Source organism: Mugil cephalus, chromosome 7, assembly GCF_022458985.1.
Source record: "Mugil cephalus isolate CIBA_MC_2020 chromosome 7, CIBA_Mcephalus_1.1, whole genome shotgun sequence".
NCBI classification, from domain to species: Eukaryota; Metazoa; Chordata; class Actinopteri; order Mugiliformes; family Mugilidae; genus Mugil; species Mugil cephalus.
Window position 1 is genome coordinate 20,467,345 of NC_061776.1, and position 18,880 is coordinate 20,486,224.

Sequence of the window (18,880 nt, forward strand, 5' to 3'; positions counted from 1 at the left end):
ACAACTACTGTCTGTTCAGTCCGGATTGGACGGTTTTCACAGACTCGCCTGGACTCGAACAGCAGGTGTCGCACTTCCTTGTACAACTACAGGAAGCGCAGGGCCGAATAAGAATTCCCGAGACGATCTTAGTATATGCCAAAATACAAGAAACATGAATATACGATTTAAATATTCTCATTACTTCACATATTTTTATGAGTAGTTATGTATCCTAAGTATGCTACGTTATATTAATGAAATATAAATATATTGACGAGATAAATTATCATTTATGTCGTTTTATAGTCAGGCGCAGTGTGGCCTCCCTTCGGCAATATAGAGGGGTCCTAAGAGTAGTTGTGCTTACAAAGCAAGCTGCAAAATGTCGGGAGAGGTGTATCTCCTGTGGCTTCTCTCGCTATTTCAGACGGTGAGTTTATTAACGATACAAAATACCAATGGCGTCCGCTTTGAGAGGCGTTTATACCTCGCACGAATTGCTGACGAAGCTGTCAGTTGGTGAACGTCAAGTTTCGTTTTGTGAGCCGCATCCTGCTGTGCCCGGACCTTCAAAATGACGTGGCTTATCCTTAAAACCACTTCAAGTCCTAATGGAAAATCAAACCTTCGCAGTCTTTGTTGCTTCCTTAACTGGGCTTTACTATTCGTAAACCAATCTGAGTGTATGTATTTAATAGGAGAAAAGCAATGGTAAAAGAAGACTTCCGGTTTCCGAAATGTACTTAACCCGTCTAAGTCTGAGCCTCTCAGTCATCGAGCCCATGTAAGTTAGTTAATGATTATTTCAGCTCAAATTTAAGGAGAAAGTTGAAAATTTAAAAAGCAAGGTGTCGAAGTCTTGCTCAGAACAGGGACGCCTTCCTGAAATATGAAAGCGAAAACGGATCGTGGTAATCTAAGTAGCAGTGCTTTTGTCAGGTTGTGTGCACAGGAGAAGCGGACAAAACAAAGAAACACAAAAAATGAACAGCAGCAGCCTCATGTCAGTGTCAGTAATGTGGACAGTTTGTAACAAAGAGGATGGAGACACCTCAGTTTGAAAGAGCCTTAACTGGCTACATATTGACCCCCATTTCCAACCTAACCTAGAAGCTTCAATTCAGTTTCGCATATATAGTGTCAGTAACAACATAAATTGTCTCAAGATGATATACGAAAACCAGCCTGAGGGTGACGGTGGCAGGAAAAACTCTCTTTTAACAGGAAGAAACCTTGAGCAGAACCCAGCTCATATAGAGGGACTCATCTGCCAAAGGACAGCCAGGAAGAGACAGAGAAGAACAGGAGAAACAAGATAAACAAATTCCTGTCATAGATACATACATTGGGCTGAAGGAAACACCTAGAATCTAATACACGATATAGCCAGTGAACTGAGTGGAATTTTAAAAGACTCCATTACTGCATTATGATCTTAGGTTTGTGTCGAGTTACATAATATATAGGATATAAAGGGTTGTATATAGGTCGCTCACTTCTCATTAGGGTTCAGTTTCCATTTCCCTGCAAATGTGCACTTCATGACGATGTCAGTTCCCGATCTCAACCTGTTTCAGTAGTAGCGAGGTGCTGTCTTAAAAATCAGCCTGTAATTGCCTTTGATTCATTCCTCTTTCATCTCTCGCTTCCTCTCCCCCCAGCTGTCGGCGTACGGTGCCGACCTGACGTCTGAGGCGTGCAGGGAGCTGGGCTTCTCCAGCAACCTGCTGTGCAGCTCCTGTGACCTGCTCGGGGAGTTCAGCCTCGCCAAGCTCCAGCCTGACTGCCGGCACTGCTGCCAGCAGGAGGCCCAGATGGAAGGGCGCAAGGTAAAAGAACAAAAGCAGCCTGAAAGTAGCTGCCCGTGCGGATGAAGTCAAAGTTTTTGTTTAAAACTTAAAAGCTTTTGTTGTTAGTTTAGGCTCTCGACTGATGGTCGTAGCACTTAGAGGACCCCTCTGTCAGTATGTGTCACTTTTATTGACAGGGTCACACCCCTCAGCATTTGGTCTGCTACTAAAAACAGCCTAGTTTTATCCTCTCTCTCTCTCTCACTGGGTCTGTTGGTGCTGTTTGCAGCTGTGCTTCAGGTCTGAGCTGCCACACACGAACTCTGTCATCATCTGCCTCAGTCTTTCTCTCTGATGATCGGAGTTCGGGCTCTATAACCCCAGCTTGATACTTTCAATGAGGTCAAACTGTGTCGTTAGGCAGCAGGAGTCTCTCCGTGTCACAGTTTGCTTAATGATCCGGTGATTACATCAAATTCAAGGAGCTCCTGCCGCGTTCTGACCGACAAAGACTCGAGTGATGGTGAAAAAAAAACAAAAAAAAAAAACAATATAATTTCGCTTTGATTAAGCAATGCCCCCAGAGCATGGTATGCATGGTATCCTAGCAACGGCACCTTGGAGAAGTGCAGGGCGCACCTCATTACATCTCTTGATGATAACTCTGTTTTAGGCAGACATTTAGAGAAGAGATTACTCTCGTTCCCTCTCACGATTCGAGCGAAAAGCGCAGCCGTCTGTTTCCAGCTGCACTCGAGAGAAACAACAGTGCCACCAAGTACATTTTGTCCTCAGACAGCAACAATTATCTCCCTTAAGAATTCTTTCAAGTCTTTCAATCAGCGAGTGCCGTATCATTAAACCGCCTGAGGAATGGCTTATTGTGCAACCCCGTCGATTAGTGAGATTCAGTGAGCATGGAGGGCATTTCGGTTACTCAGTTTCAAATGTGCTCTTCTCTGCAGAGCACCAGTGGCCCGTAGCGGCACATCGACTCCCCTGGGTGTGATGATACATTAGGACTCTCCAGAGCAAACAAACCCCTCACAGCCCTGTTTGATGCAGAGTTGATGACAATAACACGAGAAGCAGCCGTTTCAGGAGTGTGAATAGATCTTTCTTTCTTAGGATGGTTTATATTCTTCTCCTTATTTAATCCCATGAAAATACCAAAATCAACTCTTAACATATGCTTTGGTCAAGTGTGATATCACTTCTATGCAGAATGGCCCAGGAAGTCCATTACCCTTCAGCAGCACAAGCTGTACAGTTAAACATGAAACATAGTGTATTTGCCTAATGTTTTCAGGCACTACTAAAATACTGTCAGATAAGAGTCAATAACCGTGTGTTGGTTTCTGGGCTATGGTTGAATGGACTAGAATAATAACCAGTATCAGGGAAATAATCTCCACATTTTTGCTTTTAGTGACTTAGTTTATTTCCCCTTAATTCTGATCAGAGAATCCAATTTTACCGTTTACATGGAGGCTACATCAAAAGGTCTGAAGGAGAAACGAGCAGATCAGGTGTTGACGTGGTTTTTAGATGCTAATGTGTTTATGAAAGGTTTTTATCTCCTCCTTTCAATCTGATTGAGAATGACTTCCAGTCAGCACAGTCTGTTCTAACTGAGGTGTTTACATCAGGCCTTTTTATTTTGATTGGGTTATTATTCTTATTATTTGTGGAATATAAATAACCACGTAAACACGCAATTATTGAATTATCGTGGTCGCAAATATCTGAGATTCCAGTCAGACTTAAAATACACATATTATTTCCTTGTTAACCTTTAGAGATTTCTATTATGGTCATTTTCAACGATGCTCCAACCTTTAATCTCCTAACATTTTCCGCCGTAATGTCTGTGGCTGATGAATGTGTCTGCAGGGTTGATAAGAGGATGTAACGGTAACATCAAGACATGGAAGAGGTTCTGAGAAAGTGGAGCTTTACAGGCCTGATTTAGGCAAACATTTAAAATGTTAAAATACTAGTACCATCTGATGAAGTGGTCAAAGTAAAAAGCACAAAATTTTTATTTCAGCCATCACAGATTGTTTACAGAGACTCGGGGAGAGGAAAGGAACGCAGCTTCGCACGCGAAATTTAATTTGCTGCTGCGCGAACCAGCCGACCTGGTCATTTACTGCCGTCCTCCCCGAAAACAGAGCAGACGCGCTGCCTTGACGTACTGCTGCGACAGTCCAATTTCCCCATAACTTATTGTGTACCAGGGCCGGAGGTTTGATTACGAGTGAGCCCGGCACAAATGGCCATCCATCAGGCCTACTCCATATGCACAGGCTCACAGTTTAATGACCCCCAAGGAGTCGCCCGGACACATTTATGAATCAAATTACTCCTCCAGGCCAGACATCTACCACCAGCAGAGCCTCCGTTCATTCAGGCTCAGTGTGTGGGCATAGATGTGGGGAAGAAAAATGTTTATTGCGCTGGCGTAACATTATTTTCCTCCGCACTCAGCTCTACGCTGGAGCCATCCTCGAGGTGTGTGGATGAAAATTGGGGAGGTTCCCTCAAGTCCAAGGTGAGGTCTCTATTGATTCTACTCTGTCACCAGTAACAGCATTTCCTGACTTGTTTTGTGTCTTATTTTTTTTTTTTAATTTCCAGTAGGTGGTCTAACGGCCCCAGGACGGGTTTCAAACATGCTTTTGAAGTTATTTTTTCCCCCCGTGTTTCCTCTGTGGCTCCAATTCCTGCTCAGACTAACGTGCAGTTAATTGAGTGTCAAGTTACTTTGATGGAGTTACTGCAGCTCGCCTCAGCATGGGAGGTAGACGTCTGGAGCTCCGTCTGTGCCATATGGCCGTCGTTTGTTTTCTTCAGCTGTAGCCGCCCTGTGTTTTCAACTGTCTCCTCCGCTGTTAACGCTGCATTCTCACGAGGGCTTGCAGTCGTCACTAATTACTCTCCCAGTGCTAAACACTAAACAGCGAGTGACGATTGATTAGCTGACACTTGTTTTTTTCCTCCGCAGCTTTTGTCAGGAGCGATAAGCCGAAGATGTTCAAGGGTCTTCAGATCAAGGTAGCGATGATTGTGTCTGTCATCATTAGGCTCATTAGGCTTTAGAAAGTACATTTCGTCCACTGTGGTTTCTAGGATGAACCAGATTCAAATGACACATTTCTCTGAATGTTTGTAACGAGGACAGACTGGCATGTCTAACGCCGCCCACTCCTTTCTTTCCTCCCTTCACCTCTTCCCTCTCCGCAGTACGTCAGAGGTTCAGATCCTGTACTAAAGCTTTTGGACGATAACGGGAACATCGCTGAAGAACTCAGCATCCTCAAGTGGAACACAGACAGCGTGGAGGAGTTCCTGAGTGAGAAGTTAGATCGAATATAGACACCAGTACAGATTTTCTTTCTTTTTTTTTTTTGTTTTGTTTGGAAAGACTTGAGTTAAAGGGTCAGCTCCCCCAAAGAAACCTACTTCTAGTTTAATCTAGTGATGCAGATAGTTTCTCTGTTAATTGTCAAAGCTTCAATGTCAAAAGCTTCCAAATCCACGAGTTAGCTACTTAAAATTAACCACCGAACACTATGACTAACCCTCCACAGTGAATTACACATGAGGCAGAAACGTCCATAGATTTTTTTCTACAAACTAAGTGAAAACTATCTGCATAGCTAAAGATTTACTAGAAGCAAGTGAGCAATTTTTTTTTTTTTTTTTTGAGTGATCATGACCATTTAGTTATTTACCAGTTTGTATACAACTCGGCCTTGATAAATTGTTGAGGAATCACTGCTCTATATGACTGTTTTTGTATCTGAAATTTATGAATTTCTTGTCAGGATTTTACCAAATAGCTTACGCGAGAGTTTGAAATTCCATAATCTCGGAGCCTAAAGGGGCAGCACACCTACTATTAACCTAAAATTAATGACTCGCAGTGGATTCCTTAGGTTTGGAAAAGAAAACATGCACATTATGTGACCTGTTTTGTTGTCTATCTGTGGGAGCGTCCGTTCCTCCCGCCTGTCCGTCTGATATTCTTGTATAATTATTTTTTTATAACGCTCATTGTTGTAACTGATGTAACGTTGGGATTTGTAGTAAGAGAGAATGGATCCTAGTTCCTCCCCAGATGCAGTCGTGTTTGCCCGGGCACACGTTGGTGAAGACCTCGCAGTAAACCAGGTTTGGGATGCGAGGTCGGATGTGAATTTGTGTGTTTCTGCGTCTTCTGCTCTGGAGAGAAACTGGATTTGTTTGGAAAGCAAGCTGTTTTTGGCAAGTGAATTGACGGTTTAAATATGCAACAATAAACAAAGTCTCTGGTAATTTGTCTCTGAGTGGTGAGTCCTTTGCTCCCAGTTGAACGCATGTATGACTTTCTTGGGGATACTTAGAAACTAGTCACTTTTCAAAGCAAAGGTGGGACTGTGCTGACATCTAGTGGCCTTAAGTGACATTGCAGCTCTTTTTGCTCCGCCTGCAGGTTCACGACACGTTTAGTGACTTCAGACTAAAAATGTGTATCATTATACATCATTATCAGTGTCTCGACATCTAGATTGTTTTACTCTTTAATAAAAGGCAGAGCATTAATAGTAATATAGCAGATTGTTGCTGCAAGTTGGCCACAGATGACTACACTTAAACCAGGTGCACTCATATGAATATACACTGCCTGGCCAAAAGCTTCCTTAAGACGCCTTAACTCATCTGTCGATCCTCTGCTCTATTTAAAGCTTTCATTAGCTGTGGCTTAAAGAATCTGTGTTTAGGATCTCATTAATGTGTAATCCACCACCTGTAACTAACTAATTGTGTCTTTGATTGGATTGGATAGTTATGTATGTAGGGAGAGGGTTTCCTGTTTCCCCAACATGCTTCTACTAGTAATAAAGTTTAACATGAGAATAATCAATCAATGATCAATTAGGTATTTATATGTTACTAATCATCAGTAAATGCATTTAATACAATACAGTTAAGTCTGTTGTAACATTTCACAAATCAGCGTTTTATTCTTAAAAACAAAAATATATAAATGATTTGACAAAAACACAAGTAAAAAAAAAAAGGCTTCAATTTCATACAGTGTCATACAGCATTTATAAACATTTAGGTGCCAATCGGATGTACAAACTAAATATTTCTCCATTCTGTTTCCAGATTGTAAAGATGTGCTGTATGTATGAATGTATTTATGAGGAAAATGGAAATAGAAAATCTGAAAAATATGAAACCGCTAAAAACGTCTCGACGCCTTGGCAAACACAGACTGTTCTGTTCTGTTCTCGAAGCTTACACGTACTTCTGCTCTCCCTTGCGTTGCTCCATATGGTGATCTATCACCTCGGTTTGACTGTGGGACTGAGGTTTGTAAACCACCCCCGGGTACCTGAAAGGCAAGAAGGAGCAGGAGGACTCATGTAAAAGGTGTAAAATAATAATAATAATAAAAAAAAATGTTGTTGAGGTTCATTCTCATCCTTTGCTACAGATCTGTGAGTGGTCTCACCGTGGTTTTTCATCATCTTTCACCATCTCTTTGAAGGACACAGACTTCAGGATGCCAGCGATGAGCAGAACCCCCCCTCCGATCCAGGCGACAAACAGAGCAGGGCCAAACGTGTATCTGTTGAAGACCAACCAGCTTAAAGTAGGTCCTACCTCTGAATGTTATCAAAGGTGAGAAGAAAAACTAAAATCTTACCTAGGAAGTCCCCCTGACATTCCTCCACCCATCCCCATCCCCATCCCCATCCCTCCCCCCATCATCCCCTGCTCGTAGCCTCCTCCATAGTTAGAGTAACTGGACATCATGAAAGAGGATACGATCTGATGGGCGTAGATGGAACCTCCTGCAATACCGCACACACCTGAGGCACAGAGAGGAACTCAGTCATTTATTTATTTAGTATTCAGATAAAAGTAGTCAGATAAAACTTTAAAAGAAAAAAAAACTTCACTAAGTTTTACTTAACCTTTACTTTCCAGAGAGATATTTCACACTTTCTCCACCACTACATTTATTTGACAGCTTTAGTTGCTTCATATTAACATTTTACACCATGGACGATATAAAGAGCTGTTAAAATACGGCACACAGTTTAAATATTAAATATGTGGTTTTGACCTCTTTGTCTCCAACAATCAGTGTGTTGTCACATTTGAGATGGATTCTTCCCCCTAAATCTCTGACCTGGTTTAACAGCAAATATTCAAATTACCCAGAAGGTCAAAGATTAGAGAACAAGTCCTGACATTTAACTTTGTTCTTTCGTCATCAACTATAAATGAAACTTTACACAAAGTATTTCAAGCTAGTTCTGCCTGCAGCAGCGGCTCCAGTGACACAATGCTTAGACACAGACGCTTCAGTATGAATGATCCGATAATGTCTGAAGCACCAAACCAGTCACTTTAATCCTTAATAGGGCATTAAAATACTTGGAAATTCTCAATTTCAACCCTAGAGTGTTACTGTAGGGCAAATATGACTCTTTTTTTTTTTTTTTAATTTTTTAATTTTTTCTTTAAACTTTTATGGAGAAAATCGAGGCTGATGAATTTAACAAATACTGTATGTTTCCTTGTCCTTATGTGGTAAATAAATCTAAGCATGAGCTATCAGTCATCACGCACCATGATGCACAACATCAGTCTACAGGGGCGTTCAACAACGCTAACTAATAATATGACAAATGTAACAATCACTTTATAGGGAGGGCACTCATTGAAATACTGGGAAATTCTATTTTCAGCCCTTGAGTGTTATCATATGACTATTTTACTTTAATGAATTTATTTTTTATTATTATTTTCATGGAAAAAATTAAAACGTAAGTGCTGATTCAGGCACTGTCAACATACACATTATCACATTAGACACCATAGTTTGTGTTCATTCAGAGTCAAAACCAGAGGCACATGGACACAATTTAAAATGTGCTGGTTCCTTGCCTCATAAAGGGTTAATACTTTACGGTTAAACCACATTTTTCTCATTATATATTTACTTTTAGTTAAATCCAGCTTTGTTGCAGGACTTTGACTTGTTAATGAGTATGTTTGCGTTGCTGTGTCAGGACTTAAAGTAACACTTATCTGTGTCACTTTAGGAACTCGTACCAGCGATGATGAACATGATGCCGGCGGTGAGGCTCATCTTGGCCTTGGTGGTGTCCTCCATCTTGTTCATGGTGAGACAGGACAGGGAGAAGACGGATATCACAGTTCCGAGCACGGCCAGCACCACACCCACTATCATCAGGGCTCTCACGGCCTGGAAGGTACCTGGAGGGAAAACACATCACGGTCCTGTTCTGTTGACTCTGTCAGAAACCAGCGGCACAGGTCATGAGTCTGATAAGACTTTTCTATTGTGCCCTCAGCCCTCGCGTTTTAAGGCTAACCATCCTCCGACTGAGGAGTGCTCCTACTGTGTGCCTAATGTTGTGACCTGTGTGCAGCTGCGGTAGGTGTGCTGAGGGAAACTGCCCTTTGCTTTTTTGTTTGTTCTCCTTCTGATAACTGTATTGACTGGTCATCCAGTACAGTGGCCAGGGTGCACCGCTGCTAATGCAAATACTGATAGGAGTGGGCTGGTTGCTGTAGATACTGAGGACAACAGAGACTGAGTGTAAAAATCTGTGTAAAAAACGATCATTTAAATCACGTATTTTTGACAACAAGCAGCTTTTTGTCCAACAATGGTTTCCTCAAGAAGATAGTGAGACGGCGTTTTCTTTTCATATTCTAACTCTTAATAATTACTTTACCTTCATTACCTTTCAATTGGCATTAAATTATAAAAATATGTCTCTATTTTCATTTACTTCACTGCTTTATTGACAGTGTTAGAGGCTCATGAGCGGAATTATTGTTGTTTTTGTGGATTTTTCTTTATCAGGAGGTTTATTCATCTGAGTTAAGTTTAACTGTTAAAACATATTTAGGTTTATTTTAGTATTAATTTTAGTAATTTTGGATTTGAACAAGTTCAGATATACAAGACAGAAAGAGCAAAACTCAGAATCATGCAGTCACCAATGCTTGTTCAACATTTTTCAGTTTTACTCAGTTTTATTTCAATTCTATGGTCTAGTTTCTATTTGTATTCGAATTAACAAGAATGTCTATTTTCTCGGCACCAGTTTTTCATTTTGGTTCGGTTTACATTCACCCAGAGGCCTCATCATGAGTGAGCATTTTGGTAAAACCCAGAGGCTGCTCATCACATCTGCTTTGTTCTTCCATGAGATATTTTACAGACGTACGGCGTGAGGGGAGGCAGACAGAGAAGCTCCCTCCTAATTCTGAGGAGTCTGAGCGTCCTGTTCTACTTTCCTCGCTAGCAGAGGCCCACGAGGCCGCGGCGTGGACAGTGGCGGAGCCTCATTCAGACAAACTGGACGCGTGTAATTGCTAGGAGCCACCGATAAGCTCATCAGATTCAGGCTTGTGAGTCTTGTCCTACCTGAGAAGCCCAGGAGGCCGTAGAGCGGGCGGCACTCTGTGAATCCGGAGGTTGTCGTCTCGCAGTCCTGCCACAGACCCTTGTAGGTGTACACGGACGTCACCACGTCCCCCTGCCGGTCCTTCACGCTCCATTTGTTCATGGCGGTGGCTGCGATGAGGGCCGCCGCTCCAATCAAGCCCAGGATGAATCCACCGTTCTGCAGAGCTGATGGCGCCATAGTTGAGTCCCTGCTTCAGGTCAGACAGTAAACCTCCCGGTTTAAAACGATGAACAGATATCACTTAAATGAAGTAACAGCGGTGAACAGGTGCGTGGCGCGCAATCAGAGGATGGCGGTGGGCAGAGTGGAGCTTTGTAGTGATGGCGCGGTTGGGCGGGGGCGTTGGGTTTCACCCAGTGGGTGACACAGCAGCATGGGTTGGGCCGCCGCGTTCAGGGGTGTGGACACAGCGGCGACAGGCGCAGCTGGCACCGAAACGAGCCTTTAAATGTAAATATGATATCAGTGGCTCCACTAAGCGTTCAGGGAACCACCACATGTTTGTCAGCGTGTAAATCACATTTGACAACGTCACAAACTATAAAAAGAGAAGAAGAAAAAAGTGTATGCACAGATGAGAAGTGTGTGTGAGTCAGTGTGGTCTAAGACAACCTGAGGTGTGATTTCAGTTTATATTAGGTCCTACTTTAAAATTAATGTGACAAAGGTGGAGGTCAAAGGTCAGGATGAGCTAGAGTGAGACTGGTGAGGTTTTCTCTTCTGCTGGGGTGCAGGGAGTGAGGTAAAGAGCAAAGAAAAGAACATTTGTTGTATTAATACCATAAGTGATAGACACACGCTTCCTGTTTCAAGTCACAGAAACCAGACGCGCGTTGTGAGCTGCCGTCAACATCATCGTGACTAAAGCTCCGCGGTTTCACTGTGAGCTCACATTCATGCTTTTCCAACTACGGAACGAACGCACGACTTCCCTGATTCAACTTTTCACGTTATCGCTGTGTCAACAACTGGGCAGGAGAGAAGTTTCTATTATTCTCTTATCGTCGCTCACTTTGGCTCACACACAGTCAGACTCACACAACTCAAAAACTCATGCCGTGGTCATCAAACAGGACCGGATTCTGTCATGCGTCTGTAATGCATTAGCATCTGATTGTATCATGTGTAAGTCCAGCTCTGGTGCAAACACTGTGGCTGCAAATGTCACCGAACCACCAACGTCACATTAACGCCTTTCACCAAACATCAACCGGCTTCCTTTTGAGACAAGGATACTACTATCTTAAGACAATCCTTCAGGAGACATTTATTAGTTCCACTTTCAAATTGAACTGGAAAAACAGGCCAACATACTGAGATACATACCCCGGGGGGACAAAAAAATGTGTTACTGTCCAAATGTAACAGTCAAAAAAATCCAGTCAATCAATATAAAGAAGCATCAATAATAAACATGTAAGAAAGTAACAGTAACACAAAATTACTTGTCAACCTGTGTGTGCGTGTGTGTTTGATGAGTAATTTTAATATTGTATTTAGTAGGTTACACTTTATTTTAAAAGTTAAAACTTGCTGTTGTTTTTTTTTTGTAAAAGAGTAATAAAATAGCATCTTTACATCAACCCCCCAAACATTTTCTCTGTATTTTGGTAGAATAAGGGTGAGACTGTTGTTTATAATGTCTGCAGAAACACTACAATATTCAAAGTTAACCTCTGTGACAGTTGTAAGGTGAAAACGAGTGTTCAAGCCCAGCTTTACGCATGCAGGTCCAGCGCGCAATTTTCCTCCATGCGTCCTCAAGTGCGTCCAGCCATTCACAGAGTGGAGCTGGGTGAACCGTACGAGTCCATGCCGCTCTTGGTCATCCCTCCGGGGAAGAGGATGTATGCCACCTGAGGCTGTAAACTGGCGCCGGACCAGGCGCTGCAGTTACACGGCACCATGTATCCCGGGCTAGAAGGTGACGGATGACTGTGTGCGTGCTGCCCGGTGCAAGTCAGACCCCCGAACCCCCCAGTCTGGTATCCAAAGCCGTGCGCGCTGTACGGCAGAGCGCCTGCGGCCAGAGTGTGGGGCAGATCCGCCATCCGCTGGACAGCTCCGGTGCTGAGCTGCGTCACCGGCTCCAAGAGCGAGAACGAGGACGAGGAAGAGGCGGGAGCGAGGAGAGCTCTGGCTTTATCCCCGGGGACAAGAAAAGAGTCGATGGAAAATCCCTTCAAGTGCTCAGCTGCGTCCCCGAGCAGAGACGGCAGAGGGAAGACAAACCGGTCCCTCTTCAGGAGACTCTTTGGCTTGCGTCTGGGTCTGTACTTGTAGTCCGGGTGCTCCTTCATGTGCTGAGCTCGCAGTCTCTTGGCCTCGTCGATGTACGGACGCTTCTCGGAGTCGGAGAGCATCTTCCACTCCGCGCCGAGCCTCTTGCTGATTTCTGAGTTGTGCATCTTCGGGTTTTCCCTGGCCATTTTCCTCCTCTGGCCTCTGGACCAAACCATGAAGGCGTTCATTGGTCTCTTGATGTGATCTAAAGGTTTTGCCATTTCAGGAACTAACACATTCAATCAAAGCACACACCGGTCGCACTTTAAAGTAAACTACGCATCATGTTCCTCTGGCGCGTAAAAGGAAAAGTGGCGAAGAAACCTCAAGCATAAATGTAGAAATATATATATATATATATTTTAGTCAGAGAGTAAGTCCAAGTAAGTGACTGGAGCACAAAGTGGAACTGAACACAGCAGAAAGCCGAAGACTGCATGGGCGCATGAATGGGAGTCACACGGGACCAAGCTTGTTATGGATGATGCTGGGCATGTCATCCACTCATTACCACACCACTGTCACGGCAGACCAAGCCAATGGGAAAGAGAGCGCGGTGTAATCCCTTCACAAATAACGACTGTAGGCCTGCAACATCTCTGAGTAACACCCCTCTTCTTTATCTCTCCAATAGTTTTTAGTCGCTAGTGAGACACGCGTCCACGCGAGGACAGGAAGCCAGGGAGGAGAGTAATGTGCCACACAAAACACGCAGAAAACTGGAAACTGAAGGGTTAGTTTAAGGGAACAACTGTACCTGGTCTCATATACCATATAACATAATAATAAAAAAAGATAATAATAATAGTAATAATAAAGTCCTGTTGAAGGTTATTGTTGTTTTTAGATACAGTGAGAATCTTTACAGCTATATGGTTATACTTGGTACTTTGTTACTGATCCTGTTCCCCTGAGCCACTAAAGCTGCGAATTTAACATGATTCCTGATTCTTACATTCTTACATATTCATTCCCCTTCAATGAGGTACACTAGTGATATAAACTGTACATTATAAGTGTCAGGAAGGGGGATCTAGTGCAGGATTGTTATATTGGAATGTATTGGTTTTCGCTACCAAATGAACTTGCAAGCGAGTGCAGCGTCTGTGGTGGGACATCAGTCTAAACTAAACAAAGCTGACCCTGGTGTCGTCTTCCTGTGGACCATGCAGCTACTGTCCTCCTTGGCCTGTTTGACTTTTTACAAAGCCTCAAATAAAATGTATCAAGTTATTTGGAGTTACACATTGTCAGCCAACTTCTTCAACACCAATAAGAGGCCCAAACAAACAAGACCGGCTGAGGTCAGAGTGTAGATATTCTTTCTAAATATTTGTTGCGAGGATCGCAAAATTGTGTCTTCAAACCTCACACCGTGGCTCATTCAAATTCTCTCCCATCATGCCATGCGGGTTTATCATATATATCATTATGTGTACCAGTGGCTCACCTCCTCCTCCTACACAATCAATACTAATCACAGGGCCCTCGGTGACTCCATAGATTTCCACAGTTTTCATAATTACAGCACCTTATCTGATCAAATGTCTGCTTCGTCCATCTCATCTGTTATTGAAATGCCATTGATGGACCCCGAGCAGTAACTTAACTATAAATTAAAGGTGGCGCCGTGTACTGTATGCTGCTGCTCAGTGGAAGATGCAGGTGCTTCTGGGTAATAACAGGGGATCAGTGTATGGAGTGTGTCCTCGGGAAGCTCATTTTACAAGGAGGAATTTAATTCTGTCTAAGTGGAAGCATCCAGGCCTCCTCAAAGGCACCCAAGATGGCTTCTGCGGAAAGGATTATTTCCATGACAGAAGCGCGACGTGTTTGTCCGTTGACAGACCCGTGGCGGTCAGTTGAAGCTCGGGGTTTCGGTTTTGGTTGCAGCGATAAACTCAGATATCAGGGCACCGGCGAGGAGGGGGCCTTTATTTCATTTACCTCCCACAATCAAAGACGCCACAGGCCTCTTCAAAGGCAAAGCAAATGGACATAAAGGATCCAGTTGTGCACAATGCACCAGTGGCGGAGATGATAAGACTTTTTCAGGGAGTGTTTTTCTCCGGGTTTCCCCGCAGCAGACGGGCCGGAGGGATAAAGTGATTGGCAGCGGGGGACAGACAGCTGATCTGTCTCCTCATAACCGCGCCGTTATCTTCTGTGCTGTGTGTTCAGCCCGGCCTCCACACACGGGAGGCCCCCTCTGCCACGCAGAGACAATTATCGCTTCCACAGAGGAGCCGTGTTTGAGAGAGCCCTCAGCTCTCAGCGAAGAGAAGACTGTCTGAGAACACAGGGCAGTGTGGAGAAATGATCTTTTTCCCTGCACTTCTTTACTGGTCCGCATTCCTTTTTTTTTTTTATTATCAAGGACAAAACTTTCTGTTGTTTTAGCGGAAGGGGAGAAAACATGTGTTGTGTTTTTTCTGAACTTCCATGTCTGTGTTTGGAGTGACTTCCAAGAAAGGGCAGCATTTCAACTTCCAGAGAGATGAGGGGGGAAACGGGTAATAAGAAAAACTGCCAGCAGCACAAAATGGCTGTCGTAATCCGGTTATCCCCCGGGCTCTAAAGATACTGGTCCTCTCCTTAGGAGTCTATCTTTTCTTCTTATGTCAAAACTGTCCTCTATGCACTCAGGTGGATTAAGGAGTCACACTGTAGAAAGAAATTGACAGGTACAGAAAGGCCCGGGGGTGAAAAGGAAATGAAAGACGACGCACGGAGGCAGGTCGGGCACGCCAGCCGGGGGCGCGCCATCGGCCGACAAGGAAACAATCTACCGGGTCAATGACGGGAAGAGAAAACCAGCGTAAATGAATTTTATTGGCAATGCTGGTTACTCATTATGTACCTCTTAATCCTTAATTTCTCCACACAGATTAAAAAATAAATAAATAAATCTTATTTCATTTCTATAAAAGGCTCCAGGGTTTTACTTTTTTTATTCTCCTCTGATGTGATCGGATCCAATGGTACTTAAAATGATTTCTATTTATTATAACAGTATTATTTTTGTACTTAGACAGCTTACCTCATGCTGAAAGTATAGGATAAATGAAAATCAATTAATCTGGCAAAAATATAAAATCCCCAAAAATATATATAATAAACTATTAAAAGAAATACATATACAAATAATGAACAAATGTCTTCTTGGCTGTGAGGATGAACTGTTTTAATATAGTAACCTGAATATCTTTGGACTATTAGTTGAACAAAGAAATTATGAAATGATCTGTTTTATAGAGTAAATAATAGCGATTAAACAGATTAATTGACATCATATGCAATAGTTTCTCAAACTTCTCCGCCCCCACTGGCCTGGCAGGAGCCTAACGAGGATGTGAAAAAGTTCAGTCATCACATTTCCCGTAGCTGTAGGGCATCTTATCGTGTCTACAGACTAACACAGAGTGAAGCAAAGAGTGGGATAACTTAATGAATTATTGACAAAAATCCAAGTTTCCAGAATCTCCAAGCTGATATGAGATAAGATTGTGGTTCACGTCTGAAGGTGGAGACTTGACGAGATAAAGCCGCGGCCCCTCATGCGGAGGAGGGTGAAGGTGGTTCAGCATCAGCCTGGGAATACCAGCGTGATCTCAGGATGCGCTGAGGCAAATGCACTAAGTTCAGATATTTTTTTTTAGTCCACGTTTACCGGACAGCGTGCCGGTGGGCTGGAGAATGGTTTCCAACTCGTCATGTGTAAAGTTCTGATGCGCTCACACTTCAAATTTTGTCACTTCAGCTCCGAGTAAATACACTGAAATCCAAAAAACATTCAGGTCTAACAAGAGATCCTGACGCCTCTGAGAGGACCATTAGGAAACGTTTCAAGGGGAAAATCCTGGAGATTTTCACTGCTCTGGGGAGGATTTCACTAAATCTTGTGCTTATTCTTATGATACTTAGGAAAAGTAGAGCGGTTTTAATAGCTTTCCTCCTGACTCCTGTGGAATATGCTTTGGCTCTAAGGCAGATAGCTACAATCCGAGGTTAAGAGAGAGGAGGGGGGGAGAGATCTTCTCTTCTCTCTGCCTGCCAGTGCACTTCATGAGGCCCCATCTAAACTAAATTAATACACTTCCTCCTACATGTGGGGATAAACCTGAGGGCCACATTACTGTGGCAGCCCCTATCAGCCAGTTTGTAATACGACCGAGTCAGCAGTCAATGAGATACATTTGCAACCAGGCATTTGTCAGCGACTCAGTGCCACGGCGCCGAGAGATTTAAAATGTCCTGCAGTAAATTAAGTGCTGCCTGAAAAGTGAAAGGTGCCGGCTAAGCAGGCAGCTGCTTTGCTTTAAATGACACACCGGTTAAGAGGGTGATGATGGCGTGGAGATGGTGGGAGGAGAAAGACGAGCCAGAGCTCCAAGTGTCTGTCTCACCCTGGTTGCGCTGAATTTATATATTAAAAGAAAGTCTGAAGGGTGAAATAAAACAGTGTAAATAATGATAGATAGATCACATACTGCTACTGCTAAAATCCTCCACCGCCTTCTTTTAATTTACCCTACTTCAATAATGACAAGGATGTCAAAACGAAACGAGAGATGATTTACTTTAAGATCCTGACAGCTAATTTTGTAATTATCCATCTCGCTATTAGCACAACGGAAGAATTTGTGGATGATTTATCACCATCATCCATTTTCCAAAGCATGCTGCACTATTTAACTTGCGGAAACTTGAAATGCATTAAATGTTGAAAAGTATTCCCCTTCGTAACGCATTATCCGGAACAGACACGGGCTCTGGTGGTTGCCTTAATGCTAAATCTCCTAAAGTCCTCTGGGGTGCTGCCAGCCAGGGGCAAAAGTCCACTTAATTTATCACAGTTATCTTTTCATTAAACCGTTGGTGACGGGCCACTTCTACACACATTTCAGCCTCTTCCATTGTAAGCGTTTGAGTCACTGCTTTTAATTTTGTGCAGAACAGCTCGAGTCTCCGAAAACAAACATTCACAACAACATCCGTGGGTCTCTTCACATTCGTGTCACCTCCATTTTCAGAAATTTTGCTCTTTCAAACTGATTTCACACTCAGCCCTGTTGAAATGCACCTTAAAAGTACAAGCAGCATGCGTGAGTAGAGAGGCAAAAACATTATTACGGTTCTTTACATGTATCTCTCTTGCTTGCTCACTTCCTCTCTCTGAAGAATGGGATTACAGCATCCATATAAAACACAGAAATTATCATTCTTATTCACAACATAACAGGAACCCTTTGCCAAATCACCATGGCGGGAACAGGAAAGAGGCGCTTAAAATATACAGAAACTCACACGTCTCATCGTATGAAGCCACTCTACAAATGACAGAGCATGGCGCCACTAAGAGGCTTATGGAAATAATGGAAATAGTGTAGCGCCTGTGGCGATGATATGCTTGCTGTAACAGAAAGGGAAAGAGGCTGGTATTTACCGAGATATCTCCTGGACTCGTGTTAAGCAGAGCAGTGGCTGTCCTGAGCCAGACTGGAGGGAGGGGAGCAGAGATGCTGTCACAGTGGCAACCTCCGATTCCTACAGGGTGAAGACAGAAAGACATCAAGTGAACATAGTTTTATATCCAGTGATTCTCATCCTGTGCTACTGGAGTGAAGATGTGTTAAAAAAATGTGCATGCACTTCTTTTCTTTATGAACTAAATAAACACCTTGCAGCTGTGAAGCTATACTGAATATCTCTCTAAATCAGCGCTCACATGTGAATTTATTTCAACTATTATTAATGAATATGATGATAATTACAATGATTTATTTTATAGTTTATGTATTCTGAGTTGAACCGCAATACATTCTGAAATGACACATATTAGCAAACATTTGAACACATATTAATAAAGAAATAATAGAAACAACCAAAGGTAGTACTGCCAGACTCCACCAGAGACCAGTATAACAGTATACAAAAATATATGCATACTGAATTGAGCAGTAACTTCTTTAAGTCTATTTTTGTAAAACAAAACAAACAAACAAACTTGTTTTATGACGAACAAACAACCTGGGAAAAAAATATCAAGTCATTTATTTGGCTAAAAGAGTGGGCTCGTCCGGGATTTGAACCCGGGACCTCTCGCACCCAAAGCGAGAATCATACCCCTAGACCAACGAGCCGCATGCAAAAGTAGCGGCAGGTACAAATAATAAGCACACAAAGGTACGGTATCAATTATTAATTAATTCAGGATTAAAACGTATTCTAATTTAACACATTTTAAGAAGGCCACACCACAACATGGTTAATATTTAGCATGTCAACAATAATGTAAAAGAAAAACGAAGAAGT

The 18,880-nt window shown here is 42.9% G+C and overlaps 3 protein-coding genes and 1 non-coding gene across 4 annotated transcripts; 1 reads left to right on the forward strand and 3 right to left on the reverse strand.

Moving 5' to 3' along the window:
- Nucleotides 1-305: 305 nt before the first annotated feature.
- On the forward strand, nucleotides 306-6,092 carry selenof (selenoprotein F). Its single transcript, XM_047590313.1, has 5 exons — nucleotides 306-412; nucleotides 1,644-1,811; nucleotides 4,263-4,326; nucleotides 4,780-4,829; nucleotides 5,019-6,092. Exons 1-5 carry the CDS (start codon nucleotides 365-367, stop codon nucleotides 5,148-5,150), a joined length of 462 nt encoding a protein of 153 aa, XP_047446269.1. The 5' UTR covers nucleotides 306-364; the 3' UTR covers nucleotides 5,151-6,092.
- A 616-nt stretch (nucleotides 6,093-6,708) lies between these two features.
- Nucleotides 6,709-10,572, reverse strand: cldn18 (claudin 18). Its single transcript, XM_047590098.1, has 5 exons — nucleotides 10,240-10,572; nucleotides 8,892-9,056; nucleotides 7,474-7,639; nucleotides 7,279-7,395; nucleotides 6,709-7,158 (listed from the first exon to the last, which is right to left on the reverse strand). The coding sequence occupies exons 1-5, from the start codon at nucleotides 10,457-10,459 to the stop codon at nucleotides 7,062-7,064; spliced, it is 765 nt and encodes a 254-aa protein (XP_047446054.1). The 5' UTR covers nucleotides 10,460-10,572; the 3' UTR covers nucleotides 6,709-7,061.
- Nucleotides 10,573-10,733: 161 nt separating this feature from the next.
- Nucleotides 10,734-13,087, reverse strand: LOC125010861 (transcription factor Sox-14). The gene has a single exon (XM_047589738.1). It carries the CDS (start codon nucleotides 12,784-12,786, stop codon nucleotides 12,061-12,063), a length of 726 nt encoding a protein of 241 aa, XP_047445694.1. The 5' UTR covers nucleotides 12,787-13,087; the 3' UTR covers nucleotides 10,734-12,060.
- A 5,549-nt stretch (nucleotides 13,088-18,636) lies between these two features.
- trnap-ugg lies at nucleotides 18,637-18,708 on the reverse strand. Its single transcript has one exon. It is a non-coding gene; the product is annotated as a tRNA-Pro (tRNA).
- Between the last annotated feature and the right edge of the window lie 172 nt (nucleotides 18,709-18,880).

Excerpts from the sequence above, each read along its gene's own strand:
- cldn18 (XM_047590098.1), bottom strand. The coding sequence starts at position 10,459 with ATGGCGCCATCAGCTCTGCAGAACGGTGGATTCATCCTGGGCTTGATT. Across the intron at positions 9,057-10,239 it reads CGGCCTCCTGGGCTTCTCAG|GTACCTTCCAGGCCGTGAGA; the intron begins GTAGGACAAGAC and ends TTTTCCCTCCAG. Across the intron at positions 7,396-7,473 it reads ATGTCAGGGGGACTTCCTAG|ATACACGTTTGGCCCTGCTC; the intron begins GTAAGATTTTAG and ends GGTCTTCAACAG.
- LOC125010861 (XM_047589738.1), bottom strand. The coding sequence starts at position 12,786 with ATGGCAAAACCTTTAGATCACATCAAGAGACCAATGAACGCCTTCATG.